The sequence below is a fragment of the Diplotaxodon limnothrissa genome, linkage group LG18 (assembly GCF_057381915.1).
Source record: "Diplotaxodon limnothrissa isolate DT_005_m linkage group LG18, D_limnothrissa_male_GT1.1, whole genome shotgun sequence".
NCBI lineage: Eukaryota > Metazoa > Chordata > Actinopteri > Cichliformes > Cichlidae > Diplotaxodon > Diplotaxodon limnothrissa.
This window is the reverse complement of record NC_140613.1, coordinates 42,708,280-42,724,159: the sequence shown is the minus strand read 5'-3', so window position 1 is coordinate 42,724,159 and position 15,880 is coordinate 42,708,280. Positions and strand designations below refer to the sequence as shown.

The window sequence follows — 15,880 nt, the reverse complement described above, 5'->3', positions numbered from 1 at the left end:
GTCTTCACATTGTTAAACAGAGATGAGTGTACAGCAGTTCCAATTGTAGAAGGGCTCCTCTCTTTTCCCAAGTCCTTATCAGTTCCCCTGACTTCTTTTCCTTAACTTTAATGTCATCAAGGTCAAGGAAAGAAGACAGGCGGTGCTTCTGGAACACACCTGTCTTTGTTTTTCTCTCTTCAGTTGTAGGTGGTGTGAACAGTGGATCCACCTTTTTTCCGCCCCTAGGTGGAGCCGAGTCTATGAGCTTGCTGCCACATATGTTCAAGCGATCTGTTCATCAAAGGCTGTGTACTTAAGTCTGGCTGTGACTGAGCGTCTCTGTCAGGTTGTTTTTATCACTATAGTGTATCCTGCGTCAACGATGCAGTTTGCAGCTGGACCTTATGCCAGTCACTGACACAGCCTTCAGAATCACTGTTATGCTACTCCTTTTGCATAGTTATCTGCCATTCTGCAACTGCCCAGCTTTGCTAGGGTTTCCAGGCTGCCCAGACGACTCTTAAGAAACTCAAGGAAGTTTTCTCTGGGTGTTTGTTGTGCACCAGTGTTTTGGCCTTTAAACTTAGTACTTTCTTCTTTTCCATTCTTTTGATCTCTTTTGGTAAAAATGATAAGTGGGGGTAAAATCTTGTGATGAAAATTTTATAAAAAGAAAAGAAAAACAAATAAAAACCGTCATTAACATGCGCTGAAGACCTTGAACTGAGACAAACACTTTATTGAAAGAGAGATCATAGCTAACAGATCATCTGGCTTTGTGCTTTTCAACCTTTTTGCACCCACAGGTGCACAAGAAAGACAAAACACACATCCATGTATTTATCCTTGCAGTATTTATTGTATTATGAGATGAAGGTACTTTGATCACTTAAGCTTACTGAATCTGGGAGGGATCAGACAGGAATGAATGTGCACAACTACAAAGTTAGTTCCTAACATTTCTATATAAACATGTGTTATATCATGAATTAAATATGGATTTATGAAATTTGGAAATCCCTGATTTTTGTTTTTATTTTGCATGTCATTCCAACTTTTTGGTACCTGAGTTGAACAATAATAGTTTTGGGGGCTTGTACATTAAGACATGGTTGTTACTAACTCATCAGGCTGCAGTTTCAGGTATGTTGCTTTACTATGTTGTTTTATTTTTTTCTAGCAAATCTTTGTTGAGACTTGTTAGTATTTCCAAATAGATTACTGATTCATCACTCTTACATGTTCGGTGGCACACTGTGCGACAATGCATGTACTTCAGTTTTATTTGCTATTCTTTTAGTTGTCTTTCTTGATGAACCAGATTTTATCACTTCTTGCTCAACTGCAAGTCTCAACAGAAAGCACATGCCATGCAACGTCAAAAGAAATTTTCATTATGCACACAAACAGACACAGAAGTGACCTTGAATCTATTTATCAATCCAGATGCATTATCAGGATGCAGTCAGGCAACACTGTCCATGGACTCCGGTCAAGGCCAACTCTTACACACACACACACACACACACACACACACACACACACACACACACACACACACACACACACACACACACACACACACACACACAGAAGCACACAAAGTATACCTGGAATCCTATTTCTCAGAAAATATAAACATGTTACTTATTCAATACATTTCTAAGAAATTGCTGTTTGAAGTTTTCATGTAAAATGTAAATATTCTTATTCTAATATTCTTGCAAAATTTCTGTAAATTTAAAAACAAATGCATCATAAAATACTTTTAACTTAAGATGAGAGCTGTTTTTAGCCACAGATTTCGGACAGCACAAAATAAATACAACATGTAAACAAAAATCCACACACATCCAAGAAAATAAATTTGCTTCTTCTTTATAAAATTAACTTAATAACTTCATTGCTTATTTATTTATCTTGCACAATGAAAACGCCTAACTGGTTCCTTGTTGAGATGTATCTGGTGACGACATCATCAGACCCACCCAGAGGCTCAAAGGAAGTATAAAAAAACCTGCTGCATGCTGCTGTTCTCACACAACTGTCACTCTCAATAGCACACAAGCTGCTCACATATTCTGCAGGGACGGGTGGGCTCGACTGTGTGGATCTTTCTACCATCATCAGCATGATTATAAGCATTGCTCTGATTTGGGCAGTTGTTGTGGGATTTTGCTGCCTCCTCTGGCTTGCTGTGGGGATAAGACGCAGGTAAGACTTAAGAAAGAGCATGTAGGATGTAATGAAGGACATGAATCTTAATTTGGGCTTGAGTATATTACTTAACTTCTGCATATATTGAATTAAACACTGACAGGAATGTTAGGATTTTGATTAATTTTCAGCTTACAGCACATAAAAAGAAGAAACCTTTTTAATAGAAATGCACAAGAAGAATGATTATTATTTTCAAATACATGAGTAACACAGAGGTGACTGCTATGTAGCTATGTCAACAATCAGTCCTGAGTTGTAGGTTTGCAAAGTTTTGGAGTTGTTGTTGAGATGCAGCCAACATTTTGCTCTCTCTGATTCATTGTTTTATTTGAACATTTCAGTTTAAACTTACCTGTATTTGTAAAATAATGACTTCTTAATAATACTGAGATATTAATTTATTACTAAATTAGCTGAACTATATGAAATGCACAATATGTGCTGCTGCCAAAATCAGTCTAAAGACGTCAGTGCAGCCGAAGTCTTGAAGAAATCATTGACGCACATGCCAGACAAATGAAAGCGTTTTCATCCGGAAGTTACAGAATTCGATCCAGACAACTGAGATCCAACAAAGTGAGTTATCTCTGTGATCTCTTTCTTGTCATTGTCCTCAGGCAACCAGGTGAGCCAGCAGTTGAAAATGGTTTGATCCCCTACTTAGGTTGTGCTCTCCAGTTCGGGGCCAACCCACTTCAATTCCTCCGCAGCCGCCAGAAGAAGTACGGCCACATTTTCACCTGCAAAATTGCAGGCAGGTACATCCACTTCCTGTGCGACCCCTTCTCTTACCATTCAGTCATCAGGCAGGGAAGACACCTTGATTGGAGGAAGTTCCATTTTGCTACATCTGTCAAGGTAATTTTATGACGTGATTTGATCTTTTATTATAAAAGATATATTATATGAATACATCATATAGTCTGTTAGGACACTTTTCTTGATCCACTTTCTCATTGTATTGGTCGATCTTTCGATAGTCCTGAAGCTCTTCTTTCTTTACAAGGCGTTTGGTCATGACAGCTTTGATCCTCGCCATGGCCACACCACAGAGAACCTCCATCAGACGTTTCTGAAAACACTACAGGGGGAGGCTCTTCCCTCCCTTATTGAGACAATGATGGGGCACCTTCAGGATGTCATGCTGAAATCAGATACACTCAGCCCAAGCAAGGACCACTGGCAGGTGGACGGCATATTTGCCTTTTGCTATAAGGTCAGTAACTTGAATTTAGAGTGAAAGCATTGGCCCATGGAAGATACATTTCTCTTGAATAGTCATGATGTAGTAACTGCAAAGGTTCTACACCTATATTCTCTACTCAGGGTGGGACACAATTCATGCCACATATGTGAGTAAAAAACCCTTGAAATAGTCATTTATAAGTTTGTGCTCTGCTGTTCTTCAGGTGATGTTTGAATCTGGTTACCTAACTCTGTTTGGTAAAGAGCTTGGTGAAGACAAGTGTCAGGCTCGGCAGGCAGCCCAGAAAGCTTTGGTGCTCAATGCTTTGGAGAACTTCAAAGAATTTGACAAAATCTTCCCGGCACTTGTGGCCGGGCTGCCTATTCACGTGTTCAAAAGTGCCTACAGTGCCCGAGAGGTTAGTAGGCTGTCAGAGTCAAAGGCCTCTGAGCCATTTGTAACATTTTCATCCTCTAATATGTTTGAATGTTCTTTTTTTTACACTCTTATGTAGAACCTAGCTAAGACCATGCATGCTGAACACCTGTCCAAGAGAGAGAATGTGTCCGATTTAATCTCCATGAGGATGATCTTGAATGACTCCTTATCTACCTTCAATGACATCAGCAAAGCCAGGACCCATGTTGCTCTGCTCTGGGCCTCACAGGCTAACACCTTGCCTGCTACCTTCTGGAGTCTCTTTTATATGATCAGGTAAGCTGGTAATGGGCTGTCTCATGAAAAGCCATAAGGAATAGTAAATCAAATTGTGTGTCTAATCAGTCTCGTGAGTTTTACTCTGTGTACGAACATCACACGATCCATCCATCCATCTTCATCCGCTTTATCCGAGGCCGGGTCGCGGGGGCAGCAGCCTAAGCAAAGCATCACACGATAACAAAAATAATTAGAAAAATACAGCAATAAATGGTACAGTAGTAGGACATTACCAGAAAGTTGATGCTGTTCATCTGGACATTGTTTTGCTGTGAAATTTCAATCAGTAATAGGGGCATTCAAAAGGTTATGTGTACGAAAAACCAGTGCATACAAATCAGTATCATAAATACACTATAACATAGAGGGACACCATCTCTACAGACACAGCAGCCAGGGAAGCAGAAAAACATCATATCAAAAAAGCCCTGACATGTATCAGTGGTCCCCTACATGTCACTGCTTCAATAATGAGGATGTATGCTGGTCTGAGCGTCAGTCAAGGACGTCATTCATGTGAAAAGAAAATGAGGAGGGGGCCTAATGGCACATCATTCCCCATCCTGCAACGCTCTGATTGTAGCCACTTCTCAGCTCTCTGTTAATAGTGCTCACCATGACTATCTGCACAGTATAGATTATGGATGGTTCTTGTAGAGAACCAGTTCCCAGTAGTCCAGTTCCTTGGAACTGTTCTACCTGCCCGTAGATCCTGCTTATTGGTTCTTGCAATCACGCTACAATTAGCTGATTTCAATTCATGTGTCAGAGGAGGAAAATAGCAGCACAGTCTGTCCTGATTCTCATCCCAACCGGTCGCAGCAGATGGCCCCGCCCCTCCCTGAGCCTGGTTCTGCTGGAGGTTTCTTCCTGTTAAAAGGGAGTTTTTCCTTCCCACATTCGCCAAAGTGCTTGCTCAGAGAGGGTCATGACTGTTGGTTTTTTCTCTGGATGTATTATTGTAGGGTCGACCTTACAATATAAAGCACCTTATTGTTGTGATTTAACACAGTACAAATAAAATTTATTTGAACTGAAATTAGGATGGGGATTTAACTTGGTTTGTAGGACCAACAGGTTCACATTGTTAAATGGTAATTATGAGACAGAGTAACATGAAAGTACTTTCTCCTGTGAGTAATTAAGTAAAATACTGCATTACTTTTAAGAAATGCATTCAGTGTAAGATGTGTAATTATTACATTTATTACTTTTTTATTACTTTTATTTTTTTTTTTCAACACCCGAACATTTGACCACACAGCATGTAATTAATTTGTACAAATGCAATGTTCTTGATATGCTTCTTAGCGGTGGTGGTGACTCTCAAAGGGGAGCCAATGAAAACCCAATAAGGATGATAAGAGAATCGATAAGGAACTGAATTGATAAGTGTTATTGACATTGAATCACTAAGTTCTTATCATGAAATTGACCTTTGACATTGTTAGTCAATGGGGAAACCTGCAGTCAGCTGAGACTGAAGACTTTTGAATGGCGAGATGAAATGTTTCCCACCAGATTTAGCTTTAACAGAATTAGCTTTCCTTACATTGATGACTGAGCATGCATCAAGACTTCGCAGTATTCTTGATACCTTATCACAAAGTCTTGTTGACCAATCACTGTGCAGTTTATATCCGAGAGCACAGCTCTTTTTTTTTTACAGATCCTAAGTAGGGTACCTATGGTTAAGTTATGTCATATGTCACATTACATGCAATAAAAAACTAATTGTCCAGCACTGCATGGAGGTAAGTTGTTTCCGGCTATCTAAGGAAATACTTATTATAAAAAGTAATGCTGATGTACGTTGTAGTGTTACATTGATCGCTAACATGAACATGAATTTTTACCCTCTACACTCACAGGTACTATCATGGGCCATGCCTTTGCACAGGCTACATATTTTTGTTTGTTTTGGGCCAAAGACTCGATTAGATTGGAAATCTACATGTGCTGGACAATATGTGATGTGATACATCCCACATGACTAAATATTAAAAATTGAGCAGCTTTTCAAATATTTTTTTTCCATAAACACCTTTCTCAAACACAACAAATGTATTAATTTAAAATGCAGTACGCAGCCCAATACCAATAACTTCTGCTGAAGAAAACTAATTGTTATTACAATAAAAATAATATAGGACATAAGATAACATAAGATAAGATAACTCTTTATTGTCATTGCACAGTCATACATAGTACAGTAGTACAATGAAATTGGAAAAACTGTCCTACGTCTTTCACTAAGCACAGAATAGTGAAAGAAATACACACAGTAAGAGGTTGTACCTCTGCGCAGGAGTCCAGATGCTATGAAAGCCGCTCACAAGGAAGTGCAGAAAATCCTGGGAGACTCTGGTAAGACAGTTGACCCCAGCGACCCCTCACTGAACCTCACCAGGGACCAGCTGGACAACATGCCTGTTTTGGGTGAGATTACTTATTTTACCCAGTCATTAGATCACTAGAAGAAAAAGTGACATACCTAATATTGCTAAATTAAAAGACTAGCGTTCAGAATTTTAGCATGAACATATTCGCTTTATGTCTGTCTCCTTGATGTCTACAGACAGCATCATTAAAGAAGCCATGCGTCTTTCCAGTGCTTCTATGAATGTGCGTGTTGCCAAGGAAGACTTCCTCCTTCACCTTGATAACCAAGAAGCTTACCAAATAAGGAAAGATGATGTCATAGCCTTGTATCCGCCTTTGCTGCACTATGATCCTGAAATCTATGAGGATCCTTATGTAAGAGCCGGATGGGTTATAAATAAGAAAAGTCTCTTCACCAAGAAATTACTGCATTTTTTATTGTTCTTCATTTCTTTCTCCTCTTCACTCTGCAGGAGTATAAGTTTGACCGTTTTCTGGACAACAAGGGTCAGGAGAAAACCACTTTCTACCGCAGTGGGCGGCGGCTGCGTTACTTCTACATGCCCTTCGGCTCTGGGGTCACTAAATGCCCGGGCAGATTTTTCGCTGTGTATGAGATCAAACAGTTCTTGACTCTTGTTCTGTCTTACTTTGACATGGAACTTTTAGACCCTGGTATCAAAGCCCCGCCTCTTGACCAGTCCCGTGCTGGCCTGGGTATCCTTCAGCCTACGTATGATATAGACTTCAGGTACAAACTAAAATCCAGTCAATAGGTTCTGTTGTGTTTAGACAGAGAGATTAAAGCTCATATTGTAAATGGTGTATATATTATACAGTTTTAATGAAGATCCATAACTACATATGAATGTTTTTTCTGCTTTGCGTTGCTTCTGAAGAACATATGTTGCACACATGGGTGGAGCCCTTACGAAAAGGCTTCAGAGAATCTAGTTTATAGTTTGTTAAAAATGATAAGTAGTTCCAGTGGACAGACTGGAGACATATTTGAGAGACAAATACATTTGTAGTACTGACCATGGGCGGTTCATGTTTGATCTGGGTATGCATTTGATCCTGTTAACTGTTTGCCAAAGCAAATTTCTGAGCTTTTCTAAAATCCAAGCAGTCAGTTATAAAAGGAATTCACTATGCCATGACACTGACTTGTGATTATATACATGGTCTAAAGTATAGGGAGCATTAACATCATACACAGGACCTCAGTGTCTGTCAATAAGACAGTTCAGAAACCTTGTGCACACTGCTCAGATTCATTCTTTCTTTTCTTCTCAGATAAACGTAAACTCCTTCCAGGTAACCATTGTTATGACATATATATCATTTTTTTGTTAATATAAAAATGAAAGTTAGGTTATCAGTTTAAAAATTAGAGGCTTTTGGAAAGACAAAACAAAAAAACTAAAACAAATGAAACTTTGATTAAATAAAATTCTTTACTTATCACTGCAGTGTGTTACCATTAGCATTCATCAATGAAATCTTTTCCCTGCTGTATTTATATTCTAGTATATGTAAATTGTACATTGTGAGTTGAAGTTGCTGCGGGCAGCCTTTTTATCAGTGAACAAATTGCTGCAATCAGACTCATTTACTGTCCATCAGCCTTGGAATTTGCTCTCGCTGGCACTCTCATGCTGTCAGCCAGCGCTGACCTTTATGCTAGCATGCATCTACCTTTTTAGTATCATTATTACAAGCCATGCGGTTTAATAATGATAATTTTAATTGGTGCAGTGAACATCGGTAGACCTAGAATGTAGGGATGTGGTGTAAAGACCCATTGATACTTTGGTTAGTTAACTCAGAAAGATCAGTTTGCAGCTGCTTCTAAATATCAAATTTAGAAGCAGCTGCAAATACTTTTACGTGACATGAATTATAAGCTCCGTAGTTCATAACTGAGGATATATTCAGGATGTGAAGGAATGCTCATTTGCACAATGAAGGTGTCTGTGATTGCTCATTCAAAAACCATGTTTGGTTTGTAAACAGCACGCTTGGCTGTTTTATATTGTGAATAAAACACACTGTGAGCCACAGTCTAAGTGCTCGGGGAAAGAGGGTGAATCAGTATTTATGTCCATGCTGTATTTAAATGCATTTACCTCCAAACATGGGAGTAAATTGGAACAGATTACATTCCCTTTAAATTCTGAAGGTTTTTCATTGAACTGAGGGACAGTCCACATGTGTCTTTGTTAACTGACCTGCTGTGCAAACAGATAATAAATCAATAACATTGCACTCATCTGTGTGTGTTTGTTTTGATGTACCTTCTAGTTAAAGTCAATACAAATAAAAAAGAAAGACTTTTTCTTCCAATAAATTATATAAACAGGGTTATTTAACAGCTTTCCCACAGACACAAGATGTTGACACAAACCATATATCAGTAAATATTTATGTATATGGGTGAAAATCAGACTTTGCAGTTGTTAAATACAAAACAGTCAAAAAGCATCACAAAATGAAAGGAGGAAACAATGGAGATAATGGGATGTTATAAAGTGTTGAGTTTGAAGTCAGCCACACACCACTTTACTGTGTATTTGTGCTGTGATGAAGACTAACATTAAGCATTAGTGATCATAGTGCCATGAGGTGAAATTCCTTTCACTGTCATGTTGCTCAGGGACCACAACTGTTTCATGGCATCAACACACTGACAAGTGTTTGTATGTGAAATACAAAACTACATCGTGAGGCTTTCCTGACCTCACTGCTGTCGTCTTTTTATCTTCTCATATGTTTTGGTGCTAAAGATGAGGTTTGTGGATTTTCCCATAATAAGGTCAATAATCATGCGTGGTATAATGAGCACATAGTGCACAACTGAGCTAACAAGAGATTAGCTGTCTGATTCTTCTTGTGTCACACTTTAACATACTTTTGCAAACGCAGACATCCCTCAGGGGCTTTTCCCCTCAATACGTTAAAGACTGTAAATATAATACTTGTATTGCATTTATACTGATACTAGAAAGAGTGCTGGCTTGTATGTTTGCCATTTGTATGAATTTTGCCTGATTAAGTCTGGAGACTGAAACTTAATGAATATTTTTCCTTCATGTAAATGATAATGTCACAACATTTACCAGTGTGAGGCTATGAGAGCTTAACTGAAGCCAGTTTAAGTAACCTTTAATAACCCAGTACTCTGCAGTAACCTCTGGAGTCCAGGCAGAAGTAGGCGAGTACACAGCTGAAAGCAGAGTCATCCACTAATCTGAACCTGAAGTAAGACAGAGGTGGTGTGTTGTTGAGAATAACACAACAACTGAAACGTCAAGCCCAGCTGCTTCTCACGTGTGTGAGTTATCTGTTAAAGTGTGGAGACAATAACATAATTATTCTCTGTTTGTCTGAAACCTGTTCCTGTTACACACACAATGGTGTTCTTGTGTAGCTTATCTGCGTAAGCAATTTAATTAAAAACTTGTACATAATGTCCTGTTTCATAATGTTGTTTCCCCCTTCGTGAATCACTACCTTATCGTGGTGGAAGGGACACACCTCTGGAAGGATCCAAGGGCCCCTGTCAGGGGGTTTTGCCCCCTGCTAGGGTCTCCCATGGCAAATTGGTCCTGGGTGAGGAACCAGACAAAGAGCAATTCAAAGGACCCCCATGAGCAGAAGATCGAGGGAACAGTTCCTTCTGCCGGGGATAGCTTCCCTGAAGTGTGGCTGGCCTCTGCTTAGAGATAGGGTGAGGAGGCCTGGGAACACCTTGGTGTTCCCCCGGAAAGGCTGGAGGAGGTGGCCGAGGAGAGGGAAGTCTGGGCTTCTCACCTTCTGCATGTGTTTCATCCAAAGGACATTCTCGATTAATTCACCCGCCACTTCATCTGTCCATTTCCTGCTCATTGCGTCAGATGTTTAGTTACTCCTCAGCCTCCTTTATCAATAATGGTACTTGTGATAAATGTAGCCCATTTGCAGCTTGGCTTCGCACTCTTGAAAACCTGCAGCTAGCTACATCCCCGTAGGCAGTCCAGACGAAGGTAGAGTTGTCCCCATTAGCTCTCCACAGCAGATTGTCCCGAGCAGCTGGGGAAAGAGGGCGGCTGGGTGACGGTGAGGAGGAAGCATAGTCCTAAACAGAAGCCCCAGATACACCACCAACCTGTTCATGTGTCTAACCGTTTTTCCCCACTCGGCGACACACCCGCCGGGGGTCAAACTCTGGTAATTGGTGATTCTGTTCTCAGACATGTGAAGCTAGAGACACCGGCAACCATAGTCAATTGTCTTCCAGGGGCCAGAGCAGGCGACATTGAGGGAAATGTAAAACTGCTGGCTGAGGGTTACTATAATTCACTGTAATGTACACTAATGACACCCAGTTACGCCAATCAGAGGTCACTAAAATCAATATCGAATCAGTGTGCAACTTTGCCAAAACAATGTGGGACTCTGTAGCTTTCTCTGGTCCCCTCCCCAATCAGACCAGCAGTGACATGTTTAGCCGCATGTTCTCCTTAAACTGCTGGTTGTCTGAGTGGTGTCCCAGAAACGAAGTGGACTCCCCCTGCTTCCCTTAGGCAGTGTCATCAGAAGACATAGCATACATTTTCACTGCTATGTTGATGACACCCAGCTCTATCTGTCCACGAAGCCAGATAACACACACCAATTAGTTAAACTGCAGGAATGTCTTAAAGACATAAAGACCTTGATGGCCGCTAACTTTCTGCTTCTTAATTTCCAGTTTGGATTCAGGAGCCAGACACTCATATCTGTTATTAATCTCTGTCTCTCTTCCACAGCATGTCTTTATCCTGTCTTCCTTCTCTCAGTCCAACCAATCACAGCAGATGGCCCCGCCCCTCCCTGAGCCTGGTTCTGCTGGAGGGTTCTTCCTGTTAAAAGGGAGTTTTTCCTTCCCACTGTCGCCAAAGTGCTGCTCATAGGGGGTCATATGATTGTTGGGTTTTTCTCTGTATGTATCACTGTAGGGTCTACCTTACAATACTGGTGTTTTGATTTGGTGCTGTATAAATAACATTGAATTGAATTTGTGAACTCACCACTCGTACTAAAAAGCATATTCTACAAATCTCATTCATACTTTATTGCACTTTCTTGTAGGTGAAAAATGATTGTAATGCCAGTCCCTTTGAATGGAATGTGCTCTTTTAAGAGCCATACTTTTACGTGTTTTTTAATAATAGTCTTTAGAGACCATTCTCCAGATTGTCTAATTATCTATCTAAATATCTAAAAAGTGAGGAGGAAGGGAGCCAGGTGCTGTTGCAGGAGAAGACATGTACTATCATAATGACCCTAAATATGTTTCTGTCTCAGATATATAGTCATGCAATGGGGAATTTTACAGATTGGAAGAAATTAGTAACTTTCTTAATGAAAGATTTGGAAAATCTGTAAAGTGAGTGAGTATTTTCCAGTTTTAGCAAAACAAGTCAAAAGTATGCCGACTTCATGTATAACATGACATGCAGAGTTCTGTGGATATGGATCTGGCTGAAAAAACACACAACAAGTCTCAGACACTTATAGTTAAACAAGGAAAAGGTTAAAGAAATTAAAGACTGCATAATAACATTATAATTACACTCGTGCACTAGTGCATGCTGCACTTGGTGATCTTTCTTCTTTACTTTCTTTGTGGTTTGGTGGAAGAGCTGATTTTTTTGTCACATCTGACTGATTTTTCTGCTGTTTAAACCAGCGAGATTTTGTTTCTTCCAGAGCTTAATGTTGACATTATTTCTACCACAGAAATAGTGACAGGAAAGGTCAATGGTGAAGAAGGCGTGTGGGTTAGTGCCAGTGTGGGGGAAGTGTGAAAGGGATATGTACTTTTTGTCAACAGTAGACTATGCAGGAGCTTCCTGCTGCTGCTGATGGTCAGCAAGGTTGCTGGATTGAATGGGCTCCCTGCAGACTTTTGTAAACATGTCTGGAAGTGTTTGGGAGCTGACCTTTAGGAGGTGCAGCGGTATTTCTTCCACCTAAAAAAGGAGACTGACCCTGCTTAAGATCTGAGACCAGTGGCTCTGCTATGTACAGATTACAAACTACTTTCAAAGTATTTGCCAATAGGCTGAAACATTTCCTGGAGTTGATCATTCACAGAGATCGGTCCTATTGTGAACTGGACAGATTATGGGCAGCCTATTTCTGATAAAAGCCGGGCTGATATTTGTAAATTATACACCTTGGATGTTGGAATTATTTTTAGATCAGGAGAAACAGTTTGATAGGATTGACAGAGCATTTATGGTTTTGACTTTAAGGCTTGGTTTGGAGGCATTAGACAAGGATGTCCTATCAGAATCAGAATGTCAGGGTTCCGGGGCGCGCTCGTGTACACTGATGGAGTAGGACGCACTCTTCTCAGCTCCGCACTTTTCTTCTTATTTTCCAACAATTAACCCGACACCCTGCTTCTTTACTTAACTAGTCAACAGCACTACTGGTCTGCATCAATTACAATAAAGACTGGACGACATGCCGCCTAAAAACACACTGCCAGAAAGCTGTAGCTGAAAACTCTGCGAGCATCGACACCATATTAGCAGCTATAGCTAGCTTAAAAACTTCTATGGAGAGCCGCCTTGACACAATTGAGTCAACTTTGTCTAACCTCCAGGCAGATATCTGGTCATCCGAACAGCGACTCGATGTCGCTTACTACAATGGACGGCCATGTTTGTATGCTTGAAGCTACATGCAAAGAACTAATGGCGGCCACCGTTAACCTGCGTGACAAGCTAGGCCAGATAGAGGCGCACTCGCGTCGGGTCAACATCAGGATTGTTAGAGTGAAGGAAGGTGCTGAGGGCGGTAAGCCAGCGGACTTTCTTTCATCTCTGCTGCTGGATGTGTTGGGGAAAGACAACTTTATTAAGCCGATAAAAGTGGAGAGGGCACACCGCACCCTTAGACCAAAACCAACGGCTGGCCAGCGACCGAGGGCTATCATAGCCAAGTTACATCATGAGAAAGACGTGTGGCACGTCCTGCGTCTGGCACGCCAACGTGCACCGTTGAGCTGTGATGGAGAGAGACTGTCCATATTTCCCGCTGTGGAGGTCTTTGCGCAGTGGATGGCTTTCAATGTGGTCAGGAAAAAGCTTAGCGCCTCCGGAGCGACGTGCAGTCTGCGCTACCCGGCCCAGCTTCGGGTAGTTCACAACAACATCACTAACACGTTCAAGTCTCCTGCTGAAGCTGAATGGTTTGCGGACTCACTGTAATCATGACCTGGTAATATATTTGTTCATGTTGTTGATGCGGCTGTATTGCTGAACATTCTCACTCTTCTCTTCCTACAGTGAGAGTCATGATTCGTTCGATCATCTTTTAAATGCTTCTGTGGTGATAGTTTTCTATAATTTTTTTTTAAGTTGTTGCTACTACGTCTTGAAACTTTTCTCTATCGTGAAGTTTTGAGAACGTTTATATTATAATTTTGGACATATATAAGTTATTTCCATATATAAGTGTTTCCAAGATGGCGGCGCGTGCACACGCAGCGGCTTCTCTCTCTCCCAAACAAACTACTTTTTCGTGTTTTTCGTCCTGTAAGTTGCAGTGTTTTTGTAAGACTTTGTCGCGTCTATCTGTGTGCAAGCGAGGATATGCCCGAACACTTCTTCTCGACATCGGCAGAAACAAACTTTTTAAGTTAAACTCTGTGGACACCGAGAAGCTGAAAGATCTGGGTCTGCTCCGAAGGCCTACTAAATCACCGACCCCCACTCCTGCACTTCGCCCACAATGGATGCGCCTCAAGCGGTGTGAGAGGAAGCAAAAGAGGGGTAAGCGCGGTGGCATCCGAGCTAGGCTAGCGGCTAGCCCACACAAACCCGCCATCCCCTCTATCGTTCTGGCCAACGTACGCTCGCTAGAAAATAAACTGGACGACATCCGACTGCTACGTTCATCTCAAAGGAACGTAAAGGACTGCTGTGCTTTTGTGTTCACGGAAACATGGCTTAGCGACAGTGTCCCGGACCGCGCCATTCAGCTCGACCAGCTAACATGCTACCGTGCTGACAGAGTCATCGTCGCGGGAGGTAAGACCCGCGGGGGAGGACTTGTGTTTACATCAATGATGCCTGGTGTCGCGATGCTGTTGCGGTCTGCAAACACTGCTCACCAGTGCTGGAGTTAATGGTCATTAAGTGCCGGCCATTCTATCTACCGAGGGAATATACAGCCATACTACTGTGCGCTGTGTACATCCCTCCCTCCTCCAATGTCAACAACAGGAATGAGGCACTGAATGAACTGTACCAGCACATCAGTGAGCAGCAGACAGCCCATCCTGATGCTTTTCTCATCCTGGCTGGGGATTTCAATCATGCAGACTTAAAGTGCGTGTTTCCAAAAATACAACAACACATAGACTTTCCAACAAGGGGAAATAACACACTGGACTTTGTTTACACCACCCAGAGAGGAGCCTACAAAGCTTTTCCCCTCCCCCACCTCGGCGCCTCAGACCATATCACTGTCATGCTAATGCCTGCTTACAGACCGCTCGTTAAAACCACCAAACCGGTTCGTAAGCGGATACAAGTGTGGCCAGAAGGGTCTTCAGAGGCTTTACAGGACTGCTTTAACACCACAGACTGGAACATGTTTAAGCAGGCTGCCACCTATAACAACACCACTGACCTCCAGGAGTACGCAGAGACTGTTACTGCCTACATCAACAAGTGTATTGAGGATGTAACAGTCAAGAAAACCATAACTGTCCGGGCCAATCAAAAACCATGGATGACAGGAGAGGTCTACAGGCTGCTGAAAGCTCGGAATGTTGCCTTCAGAGATGGAGACGAGGCGAGCCTGAGGACAGCTAGGGCCAACCTTTCCCGTGGCATCAGAGAGGCTAAGAGACAGTACTCCAGGAAAATATCTCATCACTTCAAAGACAGCAGAGACTCATGGAGCCTGTGGCGAGGCATTCAGACCATCACAGATTACAAGCCCCCACCACAGACCTGTGATAGCACTATCCCCCTGCTGAACGAGCTGAATACTTTCTTTGCTCGCTTTGAAGTCCAAAACAGCACCACTGCACAGAAGACCCCACCCCCTCCTGGTGACCAGGTGATGACTCTGTCCCCGGACAGCGTGAGGAGATCCCTCAGCAGGATCAATGCACGTAAAGCTCCGGGTCCTGACAACATTCCTGGTCGTGTACTGAGAGACTGTGCAGTGGAACTCACTGATGTCTTCACAGACATCTTCAACATATCACTCATCCAGGCTGTCGTCCCCACATGTTTTAAAGCCACCACAATCATTCCGGTTCCAAAAAAGTCATCTCCCTCCTGCTTTAATGACTACCGTCCTGTTGCACTTACTCCCATCCTGATGAAGTGCTTCGAACGACTA

The 15,880-nt window shown here is 41.8% G+C and overlaps 1 protein-coding gene across 1 annotated transcript; it reads left to right on the top strand.

The window, feature by feature from the left end:
• Positions 1 to 2,037: 2,037 nt before the first annotated feature.
• On the top strand, positions 2,038 to 8,748 carry cyp7a1 (cytochrome P450, family 7, subfamily A, polypeptide 1). Its single transcript, XM_085376910.1, has 8 exons — positions 2,038 to 2,196; positions 2,820 to 3,060; positions 3,209 to 3,418; positions 3,612 to 3,806; positions 3,903 to 4,102; positions 6,414 to 6,544; positions 6,684 to 6,862; positions 6,961 to 8,748. Exons 1-8 carry the CDS (start codon positions 2,114 to 2,116, stop codon positions 7,261 to 7,263), a joined length of 1,542 nt encoding a protein of 513 aa, XP_085233036.1. The 5' UTR covers positions 2,038 to 2,113; the 3' UTR covers positions 7,264 to 8,748.
• Positions 8,749 to 15,880: the final 7,132 nt, after the last annotated feature.

What these genes read in the sequence shown, in the direction of transcription:
- cyp7a1 (XM_085376910.1), top strand. Translation starts at nt 2,114, where the DNA reads ATGATTATAAGCATTGCTCTGATTTGGGCAGTTGTTGTGGGATTTTGC. An exon ending in GCTGTGGGGATAAGACGCAG is followed by an intron (nt 2,197 to 2,819) that starts GTAAGACTTAAG and finishes CATTGTCCTCAG; the next exon opens with GCAACCAGGTGAGCCAGCAG. An exon ending in TATTTGCCTTTTGCTATAAG is followed by an intron (nt 3,419 to 3,611) that starts GTCAGTAACTTG and finishes GCTGTTCTTCAG; the next exon opens with GTGATGTTTGAATCTGGTTA.